Source organism: Callithrix jacchus, chromosome 5 (genome assembly GCF_049354715.1).
Source record: "Callithrix jacchus isolate 240 chromosome 5, calJac240_pri, whole genome shotgun sequence".
Classification (NCBI taxonomy): domain Eukaryota; kingdom Metazoa; phylum Chordata; class Mammalia; order Primates; family Cebidae; genus Callithrix; species Callithrix jacchus.
The window spans coordinates 136,081,474-136,098,228 of record NC_133506.1 but is presented as its reverse complement, the minus strand read 5'-3'; the positions used below and the strand labels follow the sequence as shown (position 1 = coordinate 136,098,228).

The window sequence follows — 16,755 nt, the reverse complement described above, 5'->3', positions numbered from 1 at the left end:
TTTAACTTCCCACACTACACCAACGTATGTATTTTTATTAAGCACAAGCATGTCTGTGAATCGCGAATGCATATAGATAGGAATTTTGCTATTAATAGTCGTGTCAGCATCTTTCTTCCACTGTTTTCCCACAGGGTCTCAAAGGAAGCAATGGACAGAAACAAATCAACAGGGGCTGCCAACGGCCTCGGCAGATCAGCAAGACAGCAAATCTGTCAGCCTGGCCCAACCGTCATAGCTGTCCTGTTCCAGCCACTGGTTTGCGCACACTGGCCAGGTGCGTCCCGGAGGCCGTGGGCATGGGACTCGCAGTACAGTGTCATGTGATCAGGGCTTCAGTGGTCCACCACCCTGCATCGCTGGACATCACCCAGGGAACACGCAGGCCCCAAGGGGTGTCATCTGGCATCAGTGAGAAGCCACAGGCCCACCCTACCTTCAGAGCAGTCTCAGTCCCCAGCGGCTTGCACTCGAGGACAGCTTTGGCCACAGCGTCTCGGAGAGCCTTGTATTCACTGCCGTACACCAGGTACCAATCCATCTGGCCTGGGTGGTCCTTCTGCAGCCCCGGGAACATGGGTTAGTTGCAGTGAACGATGGGAGGAATGTTTTGCAAAGAACTGTCTCACTAGGTACCCAAGCAGATGACCATTGGAGGTTTAAAGGCAGCCGAGCTGGATTCCCCCACCTGGCCTAAGGCAGGGCAGTCTGTTGCCTTCTTGGCAGGAGCTTCCTCCTCCATAGAGGAGGTTCAAGAGCATGGAACGCCTGGTGACAGCAGCGCTGACCAGGGAGCTGCCTCCTCCTGACATTTGAGGTGTCGCACTGCACCATGCCCAAGGCTGGGTGACTCCAGTCAGGTCAACTCTCAACCCCAGCGGTGGTCACACAGTGCCAGGTTTTTAGTACCATTTTTGATCCCCAGGACAATAAGAATTTGTTAATTTCTGGGCATCTGGAAAGGACCACTGAGAAGCTTCAAAGCCTCTTTTTTGGGAGTGGGAAGGAGTGGTCCCACTCTGTCGCCGAGGCTGGAGTGCAGTGGTGCCATCTTGGCCCACTGCAACCTCCGCCTCCTGGGTTCAAGCAATTCTCCTGCCTCAGCCTCCTAAGTAGCTGGGACTACAGGCACCCATTACCACGTCCAGCTAAATTTTTTTTACTTGTAGTTTATTTTTAGCAGAGACGAAGTTTCAACATGTTGGCCAGGCTGGTCTCGATGAATTCCTGACCTCAAGTGATCCACCCACCTCGGTTTCCCAAAGTGCTGGGATGACAGGTGTGAGCCCCTGCGCCCACCTGGCCTTGAAGCCTTTTACGCAGTTCTTCTATTCTTACTTCTCACTCTTGCATCTCTCTGCCTGTCAGAGGTTGCAAGGTGAACTACGTTTAATTTGCTGAAAGCAAAGGCCACAAAAATGTTCTACTTTTCCCTGAGTCAAATTCAAGTAGAAGTGATACCTAATTAAGGAAGCTCTGAGGTGAGGCCTCACCTTGGCCCTACAGCAGTTGCTGTAAATGATCACCAGGTGGGGCAGATCAGTGGAAGGCGGAGAGAAAGGACCAGAATGATAAGCACATTTCTGCTCGGGCGAGGCTGAAGGCGGGCGGAATGCAGGAGCATCGGCACCAGCTGGGGGTGTGGTGTGTGGGGTGTGGTACGAGAGTGGTGTAGGGGTGTGGGCGTGTGGGACATGGAGGTGTGGTTGGTATGGGTTATGGGTTTAGGAGTGTGGGGTATAGGTTTGTGTGTGAGGGGCTATGGTGTAGGTATGTGTTGTGGAGGTGTGGTGGGTGTGGGGGTGTTGGTGTAGAGGTGTGTGGGTGTGGTATGGAGGGGTATGGTGTGGGGTTTGGGTGGGGGGTCTTGGCATGGGGTGTGGGTGTGATGGGGGGTATGTGGGCATGGTGTATGGGAGTGTGGGGGTCCATGTTCAAGAGCTGCCAGCCCCAGTTCTCACCTGCTGCTCAATGACTTCCTTGGGAAACACCCACTGGCACGGATGGCCCGGCTTGGAGAGGCCCTGCACAAACTCCATCCCCCGCTGGCTGCTGAGTTTCCGCACCAGGTACACCCGGTGCCAGTCGTTCTCACCGCGGGTACAGAAGTGCTTGACTTGCTGCAGGTAGCACTCCTTCTCCTTCGCCATCTCTGAAAGGCCAACAAGAAAGTGGGTGAGCAGCTGGTGACTTGGGGCATTTGTGGAAGGACACAAAGCCAACCAGAGGGCACAGGACCTCCCCACGGGAATCCACAGAAGCACGTCCATGGGGGACAGGACCTCCCCACGGGAATCCATAGAAGCATGTCCAGGGGGCACAGAACGTCCCCATGGGAATTCACAGAAGCACGTCCAGGGGGAGGACGTGGAAAGGCCCAGTAGTAGTCTCTATGTAGAACCAGTTCCCATACTCCTGGAATTTTTTTTTTTTTTTTTTGAGATGGAGTTTCGCTCTTGTTACCCAGGCTGGAGTGCAATGGCGCGATCTCGGCTCACCACAACCTCCGCCTCCTGGGTTCAGGCAATTCTCCTGCCTCAGCCTCCTGAGTAGCTGAGATTCCAGGCACGCACCACCATGCCCAGCTAATTTTTTGTATTTTTAGTAGAGATGACGTTTCACCATGTTGACCAGGATGGTCTCGATCTCTCGACCTCGTGATCCACCCACCTCGGCCTCCCAAAGTGCTGGGATTACAGGTGTGAGCCAGCACGCCCAGCCCTAGAATTTCTAAATAACAGAGTCTTTCAGCCCAAAGTAAAGCAAGGTGGAGAAGACTCGCCTGGGCCTCCCTGGGGCTCTGAGAGGAAATCTGCAGCCCGATCAAGGCAGAGGCGGATCCGGGCCACCTCCTGCAGGTATTCCACCGAGGCCTCGTGGGCAGGCTCTTGGCCACGTCGCACTGGAGAATACGTCTTAAGGAAAACACCTTCCTCTCTCAAGTGGTTCGGTTCATCTTTTCTGGAGCAAACACTGGTCTTCTCATGTATTGAATCCTGAGGAACAAGGAACAAGAAAGAAAAGGATATTATTCTTTTAAATATGGAATCCCCAAGCTTCTAAAATTGCCAGCATGACTATGGAGAATGAAGGAAGGATAAAAAATACTAATGCAGGTTTCAGCATAAATTTCTTGATTCATGGAAACCTAATACTCCTTTTTATTTTAAGGGCAAGAAGGAGGGGAAAAAGTAAGCCTATGAGGAAGAAGTTTTATATAGTCTAATTTATATACTTTATGAAGATAATAAAAAGTATTCATAATGTCAGCACCCAGTGATAACCACTGTTAACTTTGGTGGTATATTCATTCTTCTAGGCTGTTCTTTTTTGTATGCATATGCACATAAATGCCAATGTATACACTGTTGAAGACAGAAGCAATGTCTTTGAAACCTTTCTTTTGTATATATAATTTTATTGATAATTAACAGAGCATTTGTTAATTATACTGACTAAAATTCTGTACATTTTAAACCATGTGGTTCAGATAGTTTGCAAAAGAAATTCAGGAAGAGAGTTCACTTACCTCCAGGCAGTTGATAAACAGCATGTACAGTTCAGTTTTATCTTCAATTATGAATGCTTTCTTTTTTAGCAGGGTCAAGTAGTCCTGAATATAATCTTTTACATCATCGAAGCTGTGGGAAGAGAAATATTATTCCTGGCTCTCTCAGATCTGGAGATGTATCTTACTAAAAGAAGGTCATCTATCCTATCTGTGTGTGTGTATATAAACATTCACACATATGTAGTTTCTAACGTTTTAGGGAAAACACTGTAGCATTATACTGGGAATATAAACCGTTTTAGAGCAGCCTGTTCTCAAACTTTTTGGTTTCAGGACCCTTTTATTGTCTTAAAAGTTATTGAGAACCCCGAAGAGCTTTTCTTTATGTGGGTTATATTATCAATATTTATGATAGGAATTATGAGACATTAAAAACAAAAGGTTTCATTTAAAATAACAGTAAAGCTATTACATGATAAATAACATTTAAAAAAACATGAATCAGTGAGAAGAAGGGCTTGGTCTCCCATTCCTGTTCTCACCCTGGGGCCTGGCTCCGTAAGTCTGCCTGCCTGCCTGCCCTGCCTCTGCTCCCCATCGGCTGCGCCGTGTGAAGAATATGAAGAAAACCTGTCCTTACACACTGGGAGCAGCGAGGAATGTTTCACAATTTTTGCAGATTATTGTGGATATCATTCCTTAATACTGTGCCAACAGTGACAAATGATCATGTCTAAAGGTTGGTTGCAATGTGGAGCCTGAAGCCATATCAGTGTATTTTTCATAGTCAATTATGTTAAAAGTTCTGTCAGATACTTGATTATTTTTTTGAGATGGAGTCTTGCTCTGTCACCCAGGCTAGAGTGGCACGATCTCAGCTCACTGCAGCCTCTGCCTCCCAGGTTCAAGCAATTATCCTGCCTTAGCCTCCCAACTAGCTGGGATTACAGGCGCCCATCACGACCATGCCTGGCTAATTTTTATATTTTTAGTAGAGATGGGGTTTCACCTTGTTGGCCAGGCTGGTCTCGGACTTGTGACCTCAGGTGATCCACCCGCCTCAGCTTTCCAAAGTGCTGAGGTTACAGGCGTGAGCCACCATGCCTGGCCTGCCTGTACTTTAAATGTTTTTCCTTTTTGACCCACACATGATTTTGTGACATCAGGCGTTGGTCATTTGGAAAATATCGGTTCACTGGGCTATGCACGTCTTGCAAAATTTGACACATTTTGATTCTACATTTTTAGAAACCATCCACATTCATTAATATCACCACAGATTGCCTCAAAATGTCTTTAAGTAAACACCTCAGCTGTTTGGATGAGGCCAGCTGGCTCTGCGGATTTCCAGGAGGGGCCTGCCCAGCCCTGGAGAACTCATGTGCATCCGCCCAGCACAAGAGCCAGCCCAGAAGCAAAGCAGCTGTTAACTCCAGACTTGTCATGAGTGGTTTTCTTCGAGGTAAGCGTCACCTCTGGTGTGCAGTGGGAGTGTGTTCTGTGTGCTCCCCGTTTCCACAAAACATTAAAAAGTCAAATCCTCAAGAGTCAAGATTTAGTAAAAAGGAAACTGGCATGAAAAAAATACCACGTAAGCACAGTGGTGAAGACGATGTTGGGACTACAGCATTGTTTGCGCCGCGGCTCGACCTACCACTGCTTTTGTAACGTCATCCTGTGTCACCATGCTAAAAATAGAGGCACATTTATCTTAGTATTCTAATTTTTAAAATAGTTTTGACCTCAGAGACCTACCTCACACTCAAGGGTCCACACCAACACTCTGAGAACTGCAATATTAGAGCAATACATGTACCACCAGGGACACTATCCTTGGATGTCAACAGCCTTTCACAAGGAAATACACAGAGCCCATGTTGTGGGGAGTATCGTTAGAAGACATGGAGGACATTCGGGGTGAGCAGCAATCTAAGCTACCATCCTAAAAACCACAAGACGAGGCCACTGTGGAACCAGGTCAGCACCACAGATGCCTGCCTCCCGAGTTCCGTGACCTTCACGCCACCACCACCCCCTCATGGCACTGTTTGCTTCTGGCTAGATGTGTGCTTGTGGGTGTGCTAAACTCATGCCTAATGTGAAAACGTCAGAATACCCAACCAGTACAGCTAACCAGGTCGTCTCTCACCAAAAAAGCTTCCCCAGATTGTGTACCAGCTGCTAGTCATGACGAGAAGACTCAGTAACAAGAGCCGTGATGAAGAGCAAAGGCCGGGGCTCTCCAGAAGCAAGTCTCCATGTTGTTGCTCTTACCTGTACTTGAGAAGCAGCTTCAGTATCACCGAGCGGATGACAGGAGTCTTATCCACCACGTCATTGAATGGAGAGAGAGATTTGGTGTGTTCGCGGTGTCCTTAAACCAGAAAGAGAAAGGCAGCTGGTTGCATGAGGTGTGCAGGAGTGAGATGCATAAATAAGCTTCCAGGTTTATAGGAAGAAAGCGACCTACTCTCGGGGGCATCTCTTAAGAGCTCCTTTTGGACAAACAGCAGAGAGAGCAGGCTGTGGATCACTTCCTTCTCAGGCGGAGCATTGTCCTTGAAGCACATGGTGGACACCAGGTCTACGAAGAAGCTGTTGCACGTCTGCCGGAGGCGGGCATGCTTTTCAATGGCTTCCCTTAGGACACGAGGAGCACAAATCAGAAGACCAGGGGATGGTGTTTCCCAAACCCCTCCTCACAGAATGACTGGAGATTTGGACAGCATTTCACGTTTTTTTTTGAGACGGAGTTTGGCTCTTGTTGCCCAGGATGGAGTACAGTGGTGCGATCTCGGCCCACTGCAACATCCACCTCCTGGGCTCAAGATTCCCCTGCCTCAGCCTCCCGAATAGCAGGGATTACAGGAAACTGCCACCATGCCCAGCTAATTTCACACTTAGTAGAGACTGGGTTTCACAATGTTGGCCAGGCTGGTTTTGAACTCCTGACCTCATGTGATCCACCCGCCTCGGCCTCCCAAAGTGCTGAGATGACAGGCGTGAGCCACCGCACCGAGCCCTGCCTTTCACTGTTAAAGATTCAAATCATTCCTCTCATCCATTAGAGCTAGTCTTCAGAACAAAAGAAGACATTTAGATGCCTCTCTTTCTAGGAACACTGATCATTTGCAGCAGCCCCAACACCCTTCAGTACCCCAAAGCATGTCAAAGAACCCATCCACTGGGCCTGCCTGGTGCTCCACTTTCAGGAGGCCTGAGAGAGAAGGAAAACCAACCCCTCAGAGAGCAGGGCTGAGGCCCGCTGAGCCCAGAGAGCTAGAGCTGCTTTTAACCACCTGAAAAGCTAGACCAGAAGTGGGCTGGTCCTCAGGTCAGAGACTGTGAATGATGTTAATGCATTAAGACCAGTGGTGTTTGCCAGGCACTTTGGGAGGCTGAGGCAGGTAGATTGCTTGAGGTCAGGAGTTCGAGATCAGCCTGGCCAACACAGTGAAACCCCTTCTCTAATAAAAATACAAGAAAATTAGCCAGGTATGGCTGCCTGTAATCCCAGCTACTTGGGAGGCTGAGACAGGAGAATTGCTCGAACCCAGGAGGCAAAGGTTGCAGTAAGCCAAGATCGCACCACTGCACTCCAGCCTGGGTAACAGAGTGAGACTCTTACCTCAAAAAAAAAGACCAGTGGTGTCTAAATTCCTTGGGCCTCTGGTGAGGATCTCTGTTATGACTTTCTGGCTTATTTCCTCTCAATTTGCTCTCTCTCAAATCTATGTGTATGTCTTGGGGAGAGAATAATCTTGAGATACCAGATATTTATGAAAGTATATAAGTGGTGTCTCTTATGATAGTTCTCTGAAATCAGGTTTTCTACCAAACAAAGGTTAATAGAGTTTATATTTCTGAATATTGTGTTTGTCAAGGAAAAAAAACAGATGCTTTCGTGAAAGGGTGTTTTACCTGTGCTCTTGGGAAACAGTTGGAGAGAATGTGTCTGGCAAGACAGTTAAACAGAAGGGGCACATCATCTGCCCCGAGACCAGCCAGGCTTCTAGGCAGCGCAGACAGTACACGTGGTCGCAGGGCAGACAGACGGGGTCCTGTGCGTCTCCCAGGCAGATGGGGCATGGCTGGACCCCAAACCTAGAATCCAAGAAGGGTGATCAGTTCTGAAGTAGAGAAACTGGCCAGAAGAAGTGAAAACCATGAAAGAGTCAGCATTCCCACCTTCACAGATCCAAACCTAAGGTCTCACCTGGTAAAGGTCCTGCTGGCGCTCTCCTTACATTCACAGAGAGTGCTCATCACGGCCCTAAAAGGCCTGTGGGTCTTGAGGTCAGAGTTCTCTCGAAGACGCTGAAGAAAAGCGGTGACAGGAATCATTAGCGGTAGGGAGGGCGGCCAGGCCAGGCAGCGGAAGGGACACCTCGTGCAGTCAGGGCCGTGATGCATGTGTGCGAGGTGAGAGGCCTTCGCACTTCTTCATTTAGCAGTTGAAAGGCTCTTTTAGTGATTATTGCTTGTCACAGTACTAAATTCTCAAGTTACGGTTTCCCCTCTCCTTTTTCCTTCAAGGTCTCCTTCCCTCCCACCACTAGGAGAAAGTTCAGACTTTCAATAATGAGCATCTGGAGATCCCCCACCAAGCTTTAAGAAATCTCAGCATTTTTGGAATATTTGCTTTAGATCATTAAAAAAAAAATCTCTTTTAGCCCCTAAGCAGCTGGGATAGATCTTTTTTTAGAGAAAACATTATACATAAGTTACAATTTCTACACCCCTTTCTGATCAGATTTCCCTGCCTCCCCTCCCCAGAAAGGACCACAGTTTTAAATTTCTACTTTTAGGAAAGCTATAAGCATGTATCAACATGGGATTGTTTTGAATGTTTTAAAACTTTCTATCAATGGTATCACACTAGATACAGGCTTCTGCAGCTCATTTTCTTCATGACACATTAGGTCCAGATCGCTGCTGTTAGGGGCTGTGTTGTACCTGTCTGCTGGGTAATGGGCATTTAGATTTTTTGCAATTCCTAACAGTCCTGTATCCCGCATTCTTGCATCTGTGTGCTTGAGAGCAAATGGGAAGTTTCTCTGTGATACAGATGCATCCCTGCAGGGTCGCAGGCTTTGCTCTGCAGGGCACCGCCCCACATTAGCAGCTTTGTGAAGGGTATTGAGGGACAGGGTATTCCTGTTCCCTTGGTTCTGCTGACAGCACTGTTTTGAAGGCCCCAACCCCAGTGGCATTCTCGGACATCCCTGTCTCAGTGACTGTGGCAACGGTAACAGCTCCCACAGACGGCCAGGCTAATGGTCTATTCTGGACTCACTCCAGCAGGCCACGCACCCCTCCCAGGGGTTTCACAAGGATGTTCCCTGCATCGGTTCCTTTCTGCACACAGTTCCTGGAATAGTTTCTAAATGATACACCTGACTTAGCAATCAGCAGAGGGTAGATAATTAAACATGGGAAAGGTAATGCCCTAGTGATAAAATCACCTTCCCACTTCAGACAAGACAGTCAAAGCCAAAAAAGCGGCTTGCAGCTGCGTATCAGTGTCAGTGCTGTTCTTCCTTCTGGAAAAGCGGGGAGCCATGCATGTGCTGAGGCCAGCCCAGGTACTCATACTCACCTTGTCTAGTAAGAAGACGTGCTCCGTCACCAGCCTGCATAACTCAGGGACCTGGCGCTCAATTTCCAGGAGCACGTGCTCCACAAAGAGCGCAGTGGAGAAAATCCGACTCCAGTGGACTCTGTCAAAAGAGGGCGCCAGTCACTCAGCTCCCACGAAGGAGCCCAGGGTACAACGAGGATGCCACTCACTCAGCCTGGCACTGGGCAGGCTTCTGGTGAGTTCGTGCTGGATGAAGCAGGGGGGAGGGCATCTGGCTCTCACCTGACTTCCCTGATGACAGCCTGGGCCAGGGTCCCACTGCCTTGCATGTGCCTATCGGAGCAGATGAGTTCCAGTGGCATGGAAAGATTCTTCACTAGCTGTAACCACGCCTGGGGACTGGGCTTCAGGGTGTGTCTCGTCAGCATCTCAGTGCAGGCCATTGCGGCAGACACGTCCAGGGTCTGGGGAGACGGACAGCGGGGCATAGCTTAGCAGTGCCCCCAACCACTGCCCCTGGCCCCTGTTTTCCTTGTGCCAGAGGCCCTGGCTGTTAGCTGCATGGATACTCGTGTCCCAGGCTTGCAACCTAATCTTTCATTGTCTAGGGTATGGGAAGCGTCAGCAAGCTGTGTTCTTAACATCTCCGAGTTAAGCTGAGGTGTATGCCTCATGAAGAAATCTGGAACACAGCCCCAAAGCTTGCCCTTCCCAGAATGCAGTTGGAAGCACCCCAACGCTGGCTCAAGGGAGGCAGAGGAGGGCCATACCATCTCACGTTCAGCCAGCTTGTGGTTTTGAGAGGCTTCCATCAGGCTGCAGAGAATCTGGGGATAGATGGTCAGGATTCTGGAGAAGTTCTGCAGCCGGCTTCTGAAATGCTGGTAGGCCAGGTGCACCCATGGCAGGGAAACCTCTTCCTCAGGCACTTCTAATGCCACTTTTAGTTCACAGATGCAGGACCACAGAGCCATCTGCAGAAACTGGGATTCAAACAAGCTTTTAGAATCTATTTTTAAATGACAAAAATGGTATGTTTTCCCCATGGAAAATCAGAACTGTTGGGAAACCATAAAAGCGAAAATTACAACTCCTGAGTGCTGTCCTGGCGTGTGCCTGTCCAGTTTTACCTCCTCCTCCCTCATCCCACGTTAGGGCCACCGTGTCTTCTTTACATCGTGAACTTTCTCTATTACTGAGTACACTTGTATACTTGAAAAATATTGTTTGAACGGCTGCTCGATAACCCATCATGTGGCCATACTTTAACTTGCCCATCCTGTATTTCTGGAGAACTATTCATTTTTAGAAGCAGAGCTGAAAACAACATCCCTGTGAACGAAGCGTTTGTCCACATCAGGGTATAGTCAACACTGCAGATGGAACAAGGCACTCAACTACTCTGCCAGGTGGCCCTGCAGGGCGCCTGCTGTTCACGCCACCGTCAGCCACGTGGCCTGGCCCTTTCTTTGCAGCACTGGCAGCTGTTCTTTTTAAAAATCAGCTTTGCGGGCCGGGCATGGCAGCTCACACCTATAATCCCAACACTCTGGGAGGCTGAGGGGGGCAGATCACGTGAGGTCAGGAGTTAGAGACCAGCCTGGCAAGCATGGTGAAACCCCGTCTCTACTAAAAATACAAAATGGGCACCTGCAATCTCAGCTACTGGGGAGGCTGAGACAGGAGAATTGCTTGAACCCAGGAGGTAGAGGTTGCAGTGAGCTGAGACGGTGCCACTGCACTCCAGCTTGGGCAACAAAGAGTGAAACTCTTGTCTCAAAAAAAAATCAGCTTTGCAAAATAAATGCATAAATACGATGTCTAAAAACTGTTGTGTTGATTTGCTATTAATAATAAAGCTAAGAAATTGTTCATATGTTTTCTGGAGGTTGATATGATTATTCTGTTAATTGTTTTATAACATTTACTCATTTTTTAAACTTAGGGTATTATTGATTCCTGAGAATACTTAATCCACCTCTAGTCATACTGGCTGTAAGGATGTTCTCACATTTGTCACTTTCCTTTTTTGTGTACTAAAGTGTAACATTTTTAGGTAGTCAAAAGTATTACTTTCTATTGAATTTCACTTATTCTTAGGGATAGTTACATATTTACCTCTAATTTTTTTCAATAGACACTTAACATTAAAAAAAATATATTTCTGGGAAATTGGAGGTCTTCTCCTGTTCATGGAAATCTCCGTGTTTCCAGAGCCCCTGGGCAGTGGGCTGAGGGTGGAGCACGGAGCTCTGAGAGGAGACTGAGTGGCCCTTCCCCCTCCAGCACTCTTCACAGACCATGTTCTGTTCCCAGACCTCACAGCACCAGCTCCAGGTGGGTGGCTGAAGAAATGTCCCTGTGTCTCCTCCAGGCCCACTATGCAAGCTCTACGCCTGACCCTTAGCCAGCAGCTAATCACCCACCTGTAATTCCTCCCTCGTTGACACGCGCATGGTCAAGAGGATGAAGTCCTTGGAGTAACACTGAAGAAGTTCCTGCTGCTGTTCTCCACGGAGCCGGGCAAGAAACCTGCCCAGAGGATTCTGCTGAAAGATTTCCACGAACCTCTTTGGCAGTCCTGCAGAGGAAACCAAGGAGCGGCCTGGAGTGCGTCTAAGTCATGACGCTCCCCTGCATCCAGGAGGCTCCGTTTCCCTGAGTGGGGGTTCTGGAGGGAAGAGGAACGGGATGCCTTGTTGAATGGGAGCTCACATTCAACTGCCTGATTTTGTGGGGAACTGAAGGAATAATCACTGTCTAGACACTTAGGATATTTTTTTCTTTTTTGAGATGGGAGTCTCTGTCGCCCAGGTTAGAGTGCAGTGGCGCGATCTCGGCTCACTGCAACCTCTGCCTCCAGGGTTCAAGTGATTTTCCTGCCTCAGCCTCCCAAGTAGCTGGGATTACAGGCATGCACCACCACACCTCGCTAATTTTTGTATTTTTAGTAGAGACGGGGTTTCACCATATTGGTCAGGCTGGTCTTGAACTCCTGACCTCAGGTGTTCTCCCTGACTTGGCTTCCCAAAGTGCTGGGATTATAAGTGTGAACCACTGTGCCTAGCCTAGGATATTTTTCCAGTGGAATAAAAGGAAAGCAGAAGCAGTGTCAGACACAGCCAAGCTAGCCCCAAAGAGAACACCCTGAGATAAGACTGAGTTGTATGTTGCATGGCTGTAAGTCCTGGCATGCTTCAGGAACCCCCGGGGCCGAGTCAGTCAGGAACAAGTGGGGTGCTTCTCAGGGGCTGGGGTCACAGACTACACAAGCCAGAAAGATCTGGCTTCTAGAGGGCAGGTGCAGCCCCCAATTTGCATGCCGTCATAGAAAAGCAGGGTCAGTCACGTTATTGTCCTGAAGAGGGAGACTGCTTTGAGTTTGTTCAGCAAAGTGCAGAATGGTGACCTAGAAAAGGCAGCCACCTTGAGTCTTCCAAATGGTCTGATAGGTAAACATGGAAAAGTTTATTTCATGTATGAAAGATGACTTTTCCAAAAGTGTTGTGTTACCCTTGGTTTTTCTGGACCATGGCAGACCCCCTGGCATGTGGCAGCAGAGGCCAGCACCTCATGTGGGCTGACTTAGGAGTCACAGCTGGGAGGTGCTTCCTGATGGGGCAGTTGTGAGTAGGGGATGCTCTAGGCACCCGGGCCTTCTGAGAATGCCTCCCCTGGGGCATCTCCTGAGTCCATTGCCTAAGTCTGAGAAGCCCCAGGAACGACCAGCTGCTAGAGGTTGACAGTCCTCCTGGCAGAACACGCCCCATTTCACCACCTACCTGGCTATGATGGCACTAAAACCACCTGACAGGCTCCTGCTGCCATAGGACCGGAAGCCTCCTGGTCCCTGCTGGACCTCCCCTCCTTCAGCAGAAACTTTAAAATGATGCAGTTACATAAACTGGATGCTACTGCATAAAGTGTGGAAACTTAAAAACTCCAAAATTCACCTTGCCATAGTAGCCACCCATCTGCTTTCACTGTCAGGTAATCCCTTTGTGATTGGGCTGTGCAGAATCTGACCTATTCTGAGGGAGCCTCACCTTCTGCATCCGTGAGGTACTGAGCCTGCACCCACAGCTCCTCCAGATAGTCCTTGATTCTCCAGCTGAACGGGACATCATTGGAAGCACTCCCTGAAAGGTTCATGTGGTTCTGCACCACGATGTAGGCCATCTCACCTTGACGTCTGCAATAAGTGACGGTAAGAAGACGGGTTGGGAGGCGCCCCTCAAAACACAAGACAGGATCTGCCATTGACTCCAGCTCCTCCCAGGTCTCAAAACAAGGGGGCCAACAGGCCAGGCAGACAGCGCTGACCTATTTCACAGTCCAGGCCCAGGGGACTCCCTCATGCAATCTGTTTGTTTTACAGACAAAACAAACAAACCAAGGCTGACGGACGGGTCAAGTGTGTTGCCCAGACTCTCAGGCAGAACTCAGTCTCTGGTTCCTGAACCTGTCCTTTGATGATTTGTAACACACATAGCTTGTTAGAGTTTGTTTCAGGAAGAGCAGCAGCACCTTGTTTTCTGTACAAGTGTTTCCACTGGCAACTTCCTTCCTCCCTTCCTCCCTTCCTCCCTTCCTCCCTTCCTCCCTTCCTCCCTCCCTCCCTCCCTCCCTCCCTCCCTCCCTTCCTTCCTTCCTTCCTTTCCTTCCTTCCTTCCTTCCTTCCTTCCTTCCTCCCTCCCTTCCTCCCTTCCTCCCTCCCTCCCTTTCTCTCTTTCTTCCTTTTTTTTTTTGAGACAGGATCTCTGTCACCCAGGTTGGAGTGATCATAGCTCACCTCAAACTACTGGGCTCAAGCAATCCTCCCACCCCAGCTCCTAGAGCAGCTGGAACTACAGGTGCATGCCACATTACGCGTGGCTAATTTTTAAATTTTTCTGTACTTGTGGGGTCTCACTGTGTTGCCCAAGCTGGTCTTGAACCCCTGGGCTCAAGGAACTTTCCTGCCTCAGCCTCCTAGAGTTTTGGGGTTATAGGCATGAGCCGCCAAGCCTGGGCACATTTATTTCTATATTCTTGACTAACCTGCATCCAGAATTGAAACCCCTGAAAGCCAAAGAGGAAGCTGTTGGGAGCTGAGCCTGAGCTCCACAGCATCAGGCCTGGGGAAGGGGTGGGGGCTGTGCAGCACCCCCCAGGGAATGAGGGATGGGGGAGGGGCCCAGATCACTCAGCTCTTCTAAGCGAAGCTTCTCCCTGCCACACCACGCTGGGTCTGGCTAGAACCGGTGCTCTGAAAGCGGGGAAATGAGGGTGCAGATAAAGATTTCTTGGAGCTTTGGAAACTTCCTTTTTTCAAGATGGAGTCTTGCTTTGTTACTCAGGCTGGAGAGCAGTGGCGTGATCTCAGCTCACTACAACCTCTGCCTCCCAGGTTCAAGCGATTTTACTGCCTCAGCCTCCCAAGTAGCTGGGCCTACAGGCATGGACTATCATGCCTAGCTACTTTTTGTATTTTTAGTAGAGACGGGGCTTCACCATGTTGGCCAGGATGGTCTCGATCTATTGACCTCATGGTCCACCCGCCTTGGCCTCCCAAAGTGCTGGGATTACAGGCGTGAGCCTGGCCGAACTTGCTACTGTCACTGCAGAAAGTGCCCACGTCAATGCTGCTCTGGAGGTGAGGGCTGCGTTTCCTCTAGCACTTGGGAGGGCATATCAGGGTGCTGCTGTGTTCTGATAGTTACCCTCCCCGTGAAAAGAAAGTCTTCCATTCACCTCGAGTTATTCATCACAAGAGGAATGTTCAGAAGCTTCTTGTCACTGAAAATAAACATCCAAAGGTCTCTTGCCCAGGGCGGAGTCCCTGTCCTGGTCAGTAGCTCAAGGTTGCCGTCTCTGTCGATGAAGGAGATCATGCTCGCCAGCAGGGGGGTCACAGCACCTTGTACCCGCTTCCAGAGTGTGTGCCTGCACAGGGAAGACGCCACCACAGCTCAGAGGACCACAGCATGGGCTGCCATCTTTGGATATTTTGGTCCTTTCTGAGCATTAACAAAACACCTACTGTACTGATTACCACACTCTAGCTATGGCAATGAAATTTTCATCATTTTTAAGTACTAGAAAAACAGAGATTAGAGGCAGAACCGGGATGGAACTTAATTCTACATGGAATAAACTGTAATTAGGTTACTGAAAGGGTGAAGCAGTGTTTGATTTACTTTTATTATTAGTATTGAAACATGTATATTTGAGGCAGGTTTCACTCTGTCACCCAGGCTGCAATGCAGTGGCACAATCATAGATCATTGTAACCTTGAATACCTGGGCTCAAACAACCCTCCCACCTCAGTCTCCCAACTCAGCCATACGAGTAGACAGGACCACCATGCCCAGCACCACCACACTTAGATAATTTTTTAATTTTATTTTATTTGTTGTTGAGATGGGGTCTCACTATGTTGCCCCAGCTGACTGGTCTCAAACTCCTGGGATCAAGCAATCCTCTCACCTTAGCCTCCCAAAGTGTTGGGATTACAGGTGTGAGCCACTGCACCTATCTGCTTTATTTTTTGCAAGGCTGTATAATTTTTGTACCTAACTATTTTTTCAGAACAAGTCATCAAGCTTCTATAAATAAATAACGACAATCTGTTTGGAACAAATAAATGTTTTAAAAACCTTTTAATACAGATGAAGAGACCAAAATAAATTTGTCCCAAATCAAACTAAACAGGAAAGCACATGTTTATCTGGAAGTAAGTATTTGATCCTGTTGATGTTTTTGTACACTGGATCTGGGCATCTGATAACATAGACAGACGGATGGATGGGCGGGCGATGGACAGATGGGTGTATAGACAGGCAGGTGGATGGACGGGCGGGCGATGGACAGATGGGTGGATAGACAGGCAGGTGGATGGACGGGCGGGAGATGGACAGATGGGTGGATAGACAGGCAGGTGGATGGACGGGCGGGAGATGGACAGATGGGTGGATAGACAGGCAGGTGGATGGACGGGCGGGAGATGGACAGATGGGTGGATAGACAGGCAGGTGGATGGACGGGCGGGAGATGGACAGATGGGTGGATAGACAGGCAGGTGGATGGACGGGCGGGCGATGGACAGATGAGTGGATAGACAGGCAGGTGGATGGACGGGCGGGCGATGGACAGATGGGTGGATAGACAGGCAGGTGGATGGACGGGCGGGAGATGGACAGATGGGTGGATAGGCAGGCGGGTGGATGGATGGATGAACAGACAGATAGGCAGGCAGACAGATAACTGGTTGAATTAACTACAAGATCTTTTGTTGTTATATATATTTCATTGTATATACTGACATATAACAATAAAAACTATATTTCAAAATTCTTGTGTAAAGGATAAGAATTATGAGGTAGTTAATGTTGGAGGAAAAGTAAAACCTCCCTTTTGAAAAGAATAAAAAGAAACACTTATTTTTTTTAAAACATATAGGTTCAATGGCTCACGCCTGTAATCCCAGCACTCTGGGAGGCCGAGGAGGGAAGGTAACAAGGTCAGGAGTTTGAGACCAACCTGGCCAACATGATGAAACCCCGTCTCTACAAAATTATAAAAACTTAGCCAGGCGTGATGGTGGGTGCCTGTAATCCCAGCTACTCAGGAGGCTGAGGAAGGAAAATCACTTGAATCCAGGAACTGGAGGTGTGTAGTGAG

At 48.9% G+C, this 16,755-nt stretch overlaps 1 protein-coding gene and 1 long non-coding RNA gene across 9 annotated transcripts in view; one reads left to right on the top strand and one right to left on the bottom strand.

Annotated features, from left to right (window-relative positions):
• The window catches only part of LOC103793418 (uncharacterized), a 29,079-nt gene extending 24,003 nt beyond the window's left edge, over positions 1-5,076 (top strand). For 2 of the 3 annotated variants that reach the window (XR_013536066.1, XR_013536065.1), the window contains 2 exons: positions 135-529; positions 2,606-5,076. This is a non-coding gene — a long non-coding RNA (uncharacterized LOC103793418). Of the gene's footprint in view, positions 1-134; positions 530-2,605 lie in introns of those variants that run through there. The other variant, XR_013536064.1, reaches the window with a different exon arrangement.
• Positions 1-16,755, bottom strand: part of RNF213 (ring finger protein 213) — a 116,060-nt gene that overhangs the window by 19,843 nt on the left and 79,462 nt on the right. For all 6 annotated transcript variants that reach the window (XM_035301997.3, XM_078374863.1, XM_035301995.3 and 3 more), the window contains 14 exons: positions 14,826-15,017; positions 13,139-13,284; positions 11,519-11,673; positions 9,863-10,075; positions 9,375-9,556; positions 9,111-9,231; positions 7,728-7,828; positions 7,433-7,615; positions 5,982-6,151; positions 5,786-5,885; positions 3,530-3,641; positions 2,783-2,996; positions 1,962-2,152; positions 437-559 (listed from right to left, as the gene is read on the bottom strand). In XM_035301997.3, coding sequence (XP_035157888.3) covers positions 437-559; positions 1,962-2,152; positions 2,783-2,996; positions 3,530-3,641; positions 5,786-5,885; positions 5,982-6,151; positions 7,433-7,615; positions 7,728-7,828; positions 9,111-9,231; positions 9,375-9,556; positions 9,863-10,075; positions 11,519-11,673; positions 13,139-13,284; positions 14,826-15,017 — 2,203 coding nt within the window. The remainder of the gene's footprint in view (positions 1-436; positions 560-1,961; positions 2,153-2,782; positions 2,997-3,529; positions 3,642-5,785; positions 5,886-5,981; positions 6,152-7,432; positions 7,616-7,727; positions 7,829-9,110; positions 9,232-9,374; positions 9,557-9,862; positions 10,076-11,518; positions 11,674-13,138; positions 13,285-14,825; positions 15,018-16,755) is intronic.